We start from the raw sequence: 13,000 nt of genomic DNA, 5'->3' as shown, positions 1-13,000 counted from the left end.
ATATGTTTTTGTTCCTCGTCATGACGTGTTTTTGGACTGATGCGACTTATAGTCTGAAAAATACGGTATATGCGGTTTAATGTTTGATGACCATGTTTACATAAGCATTTGCTTACATATCCGATCACTTGTTTCTGTTTCTTCAGAGTGCTTATATTCAGGGATTCTGTACTCTTTCAGAAGATGTGTAATAGTGCCCACTACCATATAACAGTGAAAAGGAAAGCTAGAGAAATCTGACAATTGCAGGGAAAGAATTAACAATTAAAGCACTGCAAATGCCAATTCATGTTAGCTTTAAAAGAAAATGAAAAATATCACATATAAAGTGTGCATATTTCTCCACTGTGAGCAGGACTTGAATATGAATACTTGTAACAGTAGTAACATCTAGCTACTGGGGTGCCTCAGGGCTCAGTTCTTGAACCACTTCTCTTCTCTCTTTACATCACCTTCAACTCAACTGGCTTAGACAGAACTGCTTGTGGGGTTTCAACAAACCCATCATTTTATCAAAATGTCACAATTCAGTTAGGCTCATCAATCCTAACTTCCTTCAAAAACAGCTAGACACCTCATGATCGATGATAAGCTGAATTTATCAGACCACATTGCTAAAACCACATCTGTTCCATCTTTATTTGACCCTCTAACTCTAACACTTTCTACAATCCCGATTCCAAAAAAGTTGGGACACTGTAATACAGTGACCACCTGTCCTGCTTTACGTTGTACTGTACAGCAATTTTACCCTTTGTCCCGCCTCATGCAAACTGAGCATCTGTCTCGCTTTTTAATTCGACCCTGCTTAATAAATACATGGATACTGCCATAGGCGTACTGTTAACTTATGTCTAATAGTTCAGAAGAGAGCAATAAAAGCGTTAGTCGATAGGCTGAGTCGTACATCAACTGTTGACTGGCGCACGAACGCCTCCTCAACATTGTCAACAATCTCAAATTGGAGAGCGCGTGCTGTTTGGTCAGGTTAAGCAGCCATGGCCAGTGTGGCCACGAAAAAGAGAAGATGCACTTTAAATAGCGAATGGACCACAACATACTCTTGGTTAAGACCTGTAGATGGCAAAGCAGAGAGAGCTTTTTGCATTTTATGCAAAAGCAGTTTTTCTGTGGGACATGGTGGAGAATACGACATGAAGTGACATGGTGCATGTGAGTACCACAGAAAAAAAGCACAAAATCAAGTAACTTGCAAATCAGTGCAATTGTTTTTCAATAAACCAAATGACCCACAGGCTGACAAAGTTTCGGTAGCAGAAGTGACGAGCATTTATCATGCCGTACATCACACACATTCATATCGATCTACCGACTGCAGTAACAAGTTAGCACCAGTCATCAAAAAAGCTGTAGAAACTTTGGTTGATATTTTGGGTCAGGTAGTGTCTTAATCTTTTAGTTGGTGGGTTTAAAAATGTTTAGTGGTAAATTAGATAGACAATAAATCTTAAGTTTAAAGTTATTACGTCTGTCCCACATTGTCCCTCTTTACCATGCTACTTGTCCCACATTCTGTCTGACTGGAGTTGGTCTCCTTACACTGTACAAATTGTGAGTAAAAAAGGAATGGAATAATTGACAAATCTCAGAAACTTATATTTTATTCACAATAGAATATAGATAACATATCAAATGTTGAAAGTGAGACATTTTGAAATGTCATGCCAGATATTGCCTCATTTTGGATTTCATGAGAGCTACACATTCCAAAAAAGTTGGGACAGGTAGCAATAAGAGGCTGGAAAAGTTCAATGTACATATAAGGAACAGCTGGAGGACCAATTTGCAACATATTAGGTCCATTGGCAACATGATTGGGTATAAAAAGAGCTTCTCAGAGTGGCAGTGTCTATCAGAAGTCAAGATGGGCAGAGGATCACCAATTCCCCCAATGCTGTGGTGAAAAATACTAGAGCAATATCAAAAAGGAGCTTCTCAGAGAAAATTGCAGAGAGTTTGAAATTATCATAATCTACAGTGCATAATATCATCCAAAGATTTAGAGAATCTGGAACAATCTCTGTGCGTAAGGGTCAAGGCCGGAACACCATACTGGATGCCCGTGATCTTCGAGCCCTTAGACGGCACTGCATCACATACAGGAATGATACTGTATTAGACAAGAATGGGACAACATTCCTATTTCTAAACTTGAGCAACTTGTCTCCTCAGTCGCAAGACGTTTGCAGACAGTTATAAAAAGAAGAGGGGATGCCACACAGTGGTAAACATGGCCTCGTCCCAACTTTGAGATGTACTGATGCCATGAAATTTAAAATCAATATTATACATTTATACATTTTCTCAGTTTAAACATTTGATATGTCATCTATGTTGTATTCTGAATAAAATATTGCAATTTGAAAATTCCACATGATTGCATTCTATTTTTACTTACAATTTCTACAGTGTCCCAGCTGTTTTGGAATCTGGTTTGTATTCTATTTTAATTCTGTTTGATCTGTTTATCTTCTTCTTTATATATATATATATATATATATATATATATATATATATATATATATATATATATATATATATATATAAAACACTAGTTTTCTATTTTTGCTATTCTATCTACTGTGTGTGTGTGTGTGTGTGTGTGTGTGTGTGTGTGTGTGTGTGTGTGTGTGTGTGTGTGTGTGTGTAGCTTGCTACGTGTACTGCTTCAGGCTTACCAAGACTTGCCATTTGTACTTACATTTTGTTGCTCTTTTGTTAGTTTCGATTGCTTCTATTATCCTCTTTTGTAAGTGTCTTTGGATAAAAGTGTCTGCTAAATGATTAAATATAAATGTATATATAATGTTTTCTAATTTGTCATTACAGCTCCAGTTGTAACCATTAGAATTGCATGATATGGCCCATTCACACCAACAAAAAAGATAACAGAGACATTCTGTTTAATAAAGGCACATGATGCACCAATTCTACAGCTCTATAAAGCATGATGGATTCTGATCAGCTGTCAATGCTTTTATCATTTATCAGAAAAATAAATTAAAGTGATTTCAACAATTTTGTTTCTTTGTGTTATCTTTATAGTTGTGGACACTGCATTTTTTTTTAATAATGTTTTTTTTTTTTTTTTTTTTTTTTATTATATCTTGTTATTGTTATAACCAAAAGTCCTTGTGAATGTCTATTTGTAAGGGCCTTTGTAGTCTTACTGAGAAACTGTAGTCATATTTTGTTGAAGTACCAACCTGGATTACTCTAAATGGCGTGTGTTGCACGAATATCTATTTATAGTTGGAATATAGAAGATTTTGCTTTGGATAAGATGAAAATGCTGGTGCAAATTATATAAGAAACATAAAGCACTTCATTACATTTAGGTGCCCTAGAGGAGTTCTCATATTAGTATAAGGTACAGAGACGCTGAAGAACTAAAATACAACCTGACATCTCAAACTTAAAGATTATTATTATTTTTTTTATGCATTTAGCAGACGCTTTTATCCAAAGCGACTTACAGTGCATTTAAGCTATCAATTTTTACCTATCATGTGTTCCCGGGGAATCAAACCCCCAACCTTGCACTTGCTTGCTTGCTAACACAATGCTCTACCAGTTGAGCTACAGGAACACTTGTCTTGAACACTTGAAGTTGTCTTGCCACTACTAAATATAAGCACATTTACTGTGTTGCTAACACTTTCTGCATTTTAGTTGTTGACACCCTGACAAGCCACTAAAAAGCCTAAATTCAATCCCACATTTAACCTTTTCTTGTGGGAAAAATTGAGGCACACAGACTTAGCCTTTATTGCACATTGTAAATGCTGACTGGTTACTATGGCAACCATAAGTTCTTGATCAACAGCTCACTGTGAAATTCCTCCTTCCAGCTGTCCTGAGCTCTGGGAAAACAGCATGAGGCTGCTGCCTGTATGGACTTACTTTCAGCTCTTTAAATATGGTTGTGGATTACAGGGCTCAGGAATAGGTTATATTTCATAAAATACGATTACAGAGACTTGGTTTGGTATTTAGCAGATTCAGATTCTCTGGGCAATCACATTACTGAGGAACACCAAAGTAGTTTACTCACAGAAAGGTATACTGAAAAAATAAGTTATCAAATTATGGACAACTAAGAAAAAAAAGATATGTGCATGATTGATATTTCATTAAAGGTGCTTATATTTGGGGAAAACAGCAATCTTGCTTGCGTGATAATCCCCCAGGTTTTCATTGATTTTAAACCCTGCATAGTTTCTTCAATCAATATTCAAAAATGGAATCACAGACTAATCCCATTTTGAGTACAAAAGCAATGATTTATGAAAGTAAAAACTAAAAATCTTTAGTAGGAGCAAATTACAGTTAAATTCCTAAAAGATTTGCTGATTTTAAATGTAGAAATGTCTTCATATAAAGAACGTGCTACACTCACACACACACAAAAAAACAAAAACAAAAATACTAATCTATCAATCTTTCTATCTATCTATATATACTGAATGATATACTGAATGATATATATATATATATATATATATATATATATAAAGCATTCAGTTAACTGATAGCATTCAGTCTTACCCAATAATGAAGACTTTTTTTTTTCATTCATAGTGAAAAACACCAATTACAGATCAAAGATGACTAATGGTTCACTATTATAATGAGTGTGGCAATTTATGCATAGGCATTTCCTTCATTATAACCTTCAGTAATTAGTTTCTTGTAAGATTCGAGGAGAGCAGGTAATTGTGCATAGTCTAACACAATCATACTATCAAGCTAACTCAAATACTATGTGTTTATACTGAATGCTGAATATGCTAAATCCTTTTTATTTATTTATTTATTTTTTGAATAAAAAGCATAAAATCACCATTTGACAGATACCACTAAATTACGAGTTCTCCTGAGAAATCTGTAAAAAGCAAAAAAAAAAAAAAAAAAAAAAAAAATGGATCTGACTGTGGTGTGTTATAGCCCATCAGAAAACCTGGAGTAACGCCTCTGCCTGTTAGTCATACTACGCACTGGGGTTTGCTGCATTGTCTTCGAAGGATAGAAATTTGGAGAGGAGGTATGCGAGAGACTGGAGGTTGTCTAATTCAATGGCACAGTCTAAAATAGAGATATTAGCAAGATGTCTATTATGCTTACATTGCTTAAAGCTTTAAACTGTCCTCTATAGTTAGGTAATATCTAAAAAATCCCCAAAACAAATATAAAAGCAACAAAAATATACAACAAAACCTCTTAAACTTAAATTAAAACTTAAATATAAAAAAAGGTAAAAATTAATTCAAACTATAATATTATCTCAATTATCAATGGTCGACCGATATATCGGCCAATATTTGGCATTTGCCAACTATCGTGTCTACACTGGACATGAGCGGTGCGGTGCGGTGCGGCGCTAAAATCATATAAAACTCATTACAATCAATGATGCTGTTTACACTGGATGCAGCGCGACGCGATATGACAAATCCATTCTATTTATGACATGCCGACACAAATTTCGAATGATTTTCAATGGTCGCTTTGTCCGTCAAAGACTATAGAATACCCGAGACATGTCACTCGCAAATACTCAATATGGCTCTGTTGATTACAGTTTACTTCCTTTTTAATTATATTTATTAAATATGTATTTATTTGTGGAAAATACTTTGTCATCTAAAGTATAATCATGTTTATTTTACAAATTTATTTTTTAATGCATTTTCAAACGATTTCAAAATTAATAAATATGAATTAAAATAAATGCAAATATATCAGCTTTATATCGGCTACCCTGCTTTCCAAGATATCGGCATCGGCTGTCAAAAAAACAATATCAGTCGACCACTATAGTATCTCAATTCATATAATTCAACAATTCATATAATTATATTAAAATAACAATGATATAAGAATTGATGATTATACTTCACCTTTAACTTACATTTATTAATTTAGCAGTTTTGCTTTTATCCAAACTAGAGGCTCAAGAAAAGTCAAAATATGTCCAATTGGTTAATTATTTGACTAAATTGTTGGCAATAAGCCATGATAAAAGCAAGCATACTGATGGAATATTGCTTATATCAGCTAGACTGTGCTAAAGCAGGCATGCAGCTATGGCTAACATTCAGTGCATAAAAACAAAATATTATGATAGTTTCAACAGTGACAGCTGTGCAAATGTCATTCAAAGCTATTTATAACAGTCCTCTAATACCATGTAGTTCTGCAGCCATAGCAGCATAAGGAAGGTTTGATTGATCAGGCCATTAAAGCATTTTTTCTGCTTCACAGCAGGTTGCCGTTTTTCCAATCCCTTATTTCTTTCCTTCCTCAATTTTGCAAAGCATTTTGAGTAGAAAACTGATGTCACCAGCAGTATTTTTCCACAAAATGTGCATGAATACATAAAATAAATCCATGGAAATCCTTCTACATTTTATCACAGGAGTGAAAAGCACCACAGATATCAGATGTAACAGCCAAAACAACAATGCAACGTCACAACAATGTTTTATCATTGTTTTAATCGTTGACTTGTTTGAATATTTAACATACATAAAGATAATTTCATTCAAATTCATTCATTCAAACTTATTTTACTGTGTTTTTGATTTAATACATCCAGTCTAGAGCATTAGAGACTTCTAATTATTCGGTAGTGTATATAATATACAGCTGCATATATAATTAGAAATTAATGAAATGTAAGGATTTTTTGCATAAACCGTACATCATGTATTAAGTGGGAATGAGATCAAAAGGGTGTTGAGATCTATCAACACTCCTTCTTCTACTGATGAGATATTTTTTATTGAAAACATGGTGCAGTGACAAGGCAAGTTATGATTTTTTTAGTGGAGGTATATGATCACAATCAGCAAGTTGATTCTAGTCAGAAATGGTTCAGAGAGAGGCAGAGAGAAAAGAGTGAGAGATACTTAAGAGGTACTTAATTCTCTTACATTAATAATGCTCTAATTAAAAGAGAATTAATTTAATAATTAATGCAATATATATATATATATAATTTACAATTGACAAAAGAGTCTTTATGTGCATTTCAAATGAGATGCTTTTCCCACACAATGTGGCCTGCACTTATAGTGTGTTATACTGTGTCAGTTATTAATTTAGCTAAATGACCATTGGTAATTTTACACATTCGCTGCTCTAGTTATACATGCGATCTAGGCCATTGCTCAAGTCTGAATTTGTATGGCTGGACAGGGGCAGGCGGCTACAGGCTGTAACAGGATGAGAGATGGACTCATCTGTGTGAAATAGAGCCAAAGCTGGCTGTCCAGTTATCATAATTTGACCAGGAACAAAGCATGACAGAAACAGACACCTAAATGAAGATGTATTCCTATCTCTCTCTCACTCTTTTCTCTCTGCCTCTCTCTGAACCATTTCTCTCTATAAGACTTCACATTAACCTTTAACACTTCCTCTGCGCTCTGATTCCAGACTAGAATCAACTTGCTGATTGTGATCATATACCTCCACTAAAAAAATCATAACTTGCCTTGTCACTGCACCATGTTTTCATTGAAAACATCTCATCGGTACAAAAAAGAGTGTTGATAGATCTCAAAACCCTTTTGATCTCATCCCCCCTTGATAAAGGCTCAGAAAAAGAACAATCCATCCACTCTTTTATATGTTACGTTTTATAAAATAAACACTTTCTTATTGCCGTAACACAGAATGTACACACAGTTCATTTAATTCATTTTTGAATGTTCAGTCTCCTTACATACAGAGTCCTCCTTCATCCTTTTCTGAGTCAATAATAAAAGGGTTGCTTGATGTAGTTATATCGATTTGTTTTCTTCTGTTGGTGGTAAATTAATTTGCGTCAAGTACTTTGAGCTAAGGTCAGCCTGACCTTTTTAAGAGACTACTTGTCTTTTGGCTGCATAAAAAAAGGATTTTTATTTTTTACAAAGCATACAAATTAGACCTTCGACCAAAGATACTGAAGAACAAGCTATCCTGGAGATCTGCAATTAAACATGCATTAAAGAGAAACGGCCATCAGTGCACTGCCATTTCTGGACATCAAAGACCTCTGGAGAATGACTCCTCAATTAGCCAACACATCAACAGCTGTTTGCAGGGCATCAGTGTCAGAAACACAAACCACTCTGAGGCTCACTGCTGTTGGCTGAATATAACTGATTGTGTCCTACAGGACCGGATCAAAAGAACACTAGGCTCTGGGCACAAATGACACAAAGACAACCTATACAAACACCCAATAACCCACCCATAAACCTCAAGAAATGATGTCTGCACACTATAGCTGCTGAACAGTACACTACTGTTCAAAAGATTAGTGGCAGGAATTTAAGAACAATGTTTTTTTTTTTTTTAAATGATTCTAAGGAATGATCTGGTCACACATTTAATGAGAATAAATGTTCACTTTCAGAAACAAACAGACAAAAAACATTTTCACTCTAGTGCAGATCATTTATATATAATATTAACAATTCAAAATAACTAATACCAATGTAAGATTATGGACCTGTCTATGTGTGTTTTGCTTCCTGTGACCCAGTTTTGTCTCCAATTGATTGTGTTAATTTGATCTCAGGTATATCTCGTTCTTCCCCAATTATCCTGCCTTTAGAGAAAGGGACATTTATTTTTCATCAGTGCCTGAACAAGAAATCATTCTAGTTGAGGCTAAAAGTCTAGTAAAGTCTAAAATCAAGTTATAAATTGCTTACAAAATAAGCATTTATTCTTGTAAATATATTGTTATTCTACTGTACCATAACCATTGGCTGTCACACTATGCTCTTTAGGAAGCGTGAGTACACGAAACAGGCTTTAATCCATGGACCAGGGAATATCAATACAGGCGACAGCAGGAAAATACATCAACTTCACGAGTAGACCCGACAAACAAGAACTGAATAGACTAGTGCTTTTAATCTTTTTGGGGCCAGTAAATTTGTATTTATGTTTTTATTTTATTTTTATTTTTATAAATTAATACTATCAGCAAGGAAGCATTAAAATGATCACAAGTGACAATAAAGCCATTTATAATGTTACAAAATATTTCAATTTAAAAAATGCAGTGAACTTTCTATTCATCAACAAATCCAGAAAAAAAAAAGATTAAGGTTTTCACAAAAATGTTTAGCAGCACTGCTAAAAGTTCAGCTTTACAACAGTACATAAATCAATTATTTAAAAACATAAAAAAGAAAACAGTTATTTTAAACTTCAACATTGCTAAAAGTAAGAAATGTTTCATAAGTACCAATTCAGAATATTAGAATTATTTCTGAAGGATCACATGACACTGAAGACTGGAGTAATGACATCTTAAAACTAAGTTTTGCTATCAAAGAAATACGTTAAATAATAATAAAATACTGTATGTATTGTAGCACTGCACAAAGGAATGATACAAACACATTTCACTGTGTTGAATGCAAAATTATACAAGTGAGGACTGCAAGCAGACATATTCATTTACATATTTTATGTTTCTTACCAAACAATAAACCTCTCTATGTATTATTTATCACAAATCTACTCTGTTCTGCCAAAATGTTAAATAAATCATTAAAATTATGTTTCCATTCTCATAACTAGAACGTCAAGAGACATATAACAGGACCTTCCTGTCATGCAGTGTGAGGGTCAGATTTGTGATGCTTTTGATTGTGCAAGTCACCCAGAGATATCTTAAGGTAACACATGTTTGTGTACAGAAGCATGAATGATTGTGTTTATCAGGGATGCAAGCAGGAAGCATTATTGCCAAGATGAAAGCACACATTGAATCGTGATTTACACAGCTTGAATCTCAACAACTTCTCAACAAGAAGCTTCCGAACAGCAATTTGCAAGGCAACCTCCATCACCTACAACGAGACACAGACCCATCAGTGTGGAGAAAAAGAAGAAGAGAAAACCGGCGAACTGTGCACATTTTCTCATTTTAGCTTTAGTTTTTACAGTTCACCTCCACTAACCACAACAAACCAAGCTAAGTAATAGAAAAGCTGGATACGGATATCCCGTCTCAATCACTGGATCTGTGCTTCGGGTCGTGTTCTAAATATATAACATCTTATGAATGACCATTAATTTTCCAGTGCTGTTTCTAAGGTCGTTTTTCCCCCGTATAAAATACGCCTGGACTGTTGCTGCATTATTAACATTCCTACCATTAACACTATCCTAGTGGGCAGGGATACTATTCCACACAGTAATATTTCCTTTGTCTAACACAATGCTTTCTCACTGCTAGCTATTGACTCTATTAATGTGATTCTCCCCTGAAGGGCGTTGCAATGCTAAAATGTGGGAAGTGATTCAGCCACTGAGCTATTTATAAACCCCTTTTCTTTGTATAACGTTGTCTGAAAATCAACCCTGCAGAGTAGTTGGTTTTAAAGAGCCTTGGCATATATGGCAGGACAATTCAAAGCAGCAAATAAAGTTGCATTTTGTTGCATACCACTCCAATTTTTCCTTTCCCTCCAGAACACCAGAACATACAGTATCACAAAACGGAGTAAAGGTTCTTGTGAACATCTCTGTAAATAATTAAAGTGATTGGTCACCTGAAAATGAAAATTCTGAAATGATTTACTTACCCTTATTTTGTTCAAAATGTTTACATGAATAACATAATTTTAATTATTATTATTATTATTATTTTCGGTGGGTTCCAGATATCTTCTGAAGAACATAAAAAAAAAATGTTCAATGAGGTCAGTAGTCTAGAAAATGTTACTTGAAATAAAAAATATAAAATATAAAAACAAAAAATATATATAATATAATAAAGTATAATATAATATAATATAATTTTCAATGGGGTCCATTGTCCAAATTTGTTTACTTGAAATAAAAAAAAAATATATAATATAATATAAAATAATATAATATAATATAATATAATATAAGACTGGCAAAAACCATATGCATCAGTCAGAACTTAAAATCAGAACTTAAAACGTAAAGGTTTGTTTATTTATTTATTTATTTTTTAATATAGGAGTTTGTGACAGACTAGAACAAATGCCTCTGCACACTGCGGCTCAGCCAGTGGGAAGTTGGGCCTAGTTGACATGGGCCCACCCTGTGGCCCACCCATTGAGAAGTTGGTAATTTTCCAAATGGATGTCATTTATTAAAGAATAATAATACTAATTAACATCTTATTTCACTATAACTTTATATATTTATTAAAAAAAATATTAAACACAAGTTTTCATGGCAATTACAGTTTCTTCATTTTCACTCTTGCTAAAGGTGCCATACCATACGCTTGTTAAAATTATGATTGATCTTTCTGTTGGTCCCACCCACAATGTTATGTTTGCAATGTAAAGACAGAATAGTAAAATACACACCTTTGGGAAGTTGTTTTTGAAAATAGCGAAACAAATATCAATTAGATCAATTCTTTAAAAAGTATATATATCCCAACTGAAACTATGTCTTAGTACTCAATCCGAACCGTCTTACTTACAAATTAAGCCAGACCACCTGCGGGTGATGGACTTAAAGTTCAGAAACTTCTGAGTCAGGCATGTTTTAAGCATCATATTAGCATAGGTACAGTGTTGTAATGTATTAGTAAATGTTGAAATTAAAATGAATGTTTATAAATGCTTTAGAAGTATTGTATATTAACCCTTTGTGCTGTTTTTTCTGTTGGCAATCTGACATGCAGTTTTCATACACTTTGCCCACCCAGTTTTATGAAGGCCCACCCACTTAAACACCCCTGGGCTCAGCGTCTATAACAGAAAGTTTTAAAATGAAAGTTCTGCTCAGATAATCTGTTTAAACTCAATCTACATGCTATAGTGCATAATTGTTTGCGGGAATTTTCTCCTTTATAATTGAGAAATCTGCAGGAATGTGTAGAATTTTGCACAATGCCCGCAGTGAAATTTAGGCCCTGATTATATTGCACAAAATCAAGCACAAGTGAATTGAACTAAGTTATATAGTCAGAATGTGTCACTCCTTCTATTGCTCTCATTATAATATTGTGTTTATGACCGTCCAAGTCATAGTTATTAATGTTCTGCATTTCTGTTTTGAGCTGTGCACATGAAAAATCACCAGTTCAGTACAATGAAGCACTGTGATAGTGGGTTTTTAATCAAAGGGATTTAACTCATCAGATTTACAGTATCTCATATAGGATGCACTTTGTTATTTATACTACATAACCTTAATTTTATGACTTATATCTTCAAAAATTGACCCGAAAGCACAAGTGAACATGTCTGTCCATCTTAGCCAAGGGCATGTTCTGTGTTTAAAGTCACTGTAGAATGCTCACTTTTTCGGCCTGTAGTCTGGAATGTTCCTGTCCAAGGAGATGCGGTCGCTCAGTTGGGCATTGTAGCCGTACTCCTCATATCTCCCTTCACTCTCTCGACTGTCTTCCCCCAGCGTGGCAGCTGCACCGCCCTGTCCTAGACCTCCAGGACCCTCTACCAGACCCATTGGCTTGGCTAGACCTGCAAAGCAATGTGGGGAAAAAGAGGTTTGACGTGGTTAACATGACAAAGGTCAGGATATCCCATAAGTACGGGCTCATTATTGTGGAAGTGTGATAATTGGATGTTGGACACCAAGATATCACATTCACCTTTTGTCACCTCTTTCATACAGACCTCCCGGTGGGAAAGTTGGAAAGCAAATGAACTGTGTTTAAAGGGTTGTCAGTGTGGAGTAAGACTTCTTTAAGGGATAAAACAAGTGTAACAGACCTGTTAAAGATGCCGTTTGATTTTGACATTTAAAAGAGCAAAAATATGTTTCACTAAATTATTAACAGCTACATAAAAAATTCGATCATTTTTCAAAAATAAGTGTTTGATCCGAGGATTTTCATTTTAAAGCCTTGAATTACAGAAGCGTTTATCCCATGCTTCTAAAATGGTTATGTAGAAATATATTCTAGCTGATTATATTTAACTTTCTTTTTCTATGTACTGTGCAGCTGCACTTC

The 13,000-nt window shown here is 34.5% G+C and overlaps 1 protein-coding gene across 2 annotated transcripts in view; it reads right to left on the bottom strand.

The window, feature by feature from the left end:
* Positions 1-13,000, bottom strand: part of galnt9 (polypeptide N-acetylgalactosaminyltransferase 9) — a 104,357-nt gene that overhangs the window by 71,288 nt on the left and 20,069 nt on the right. For both annotated transcript variants that reach the window (XM_026244691.1, XM_026244688.1), the window contains one exon: positions 12,326-12,506. In XM_026244691.1, coding sequence (XP_026100476.1) covers positions 12,326-12,506 — 181 coding nt within the window. The remainder of the gene's footprint in view (positions 1-12,325; positions 12,507-13,000) is intronic.

Source organism: Carassius auratus, chromosome 5 (genome assembly GCF_003368295.1).
Source record: "Carassius auratus strain Wakin chromosome 5, ASM336829v1, whole genome shotgun sequence".
Lineage (NCBI taxonomy): Eukaryota > Metazoa > Chordata > Actinopteri > Cypriniformes > Cyprinidae > Carassius > Carassius auratus.
The sequence above is the reverse complement of the archived record's forward strand: the minus strand, read 5'-3'. Positions and strand labels throughout refer to the sequence as shown.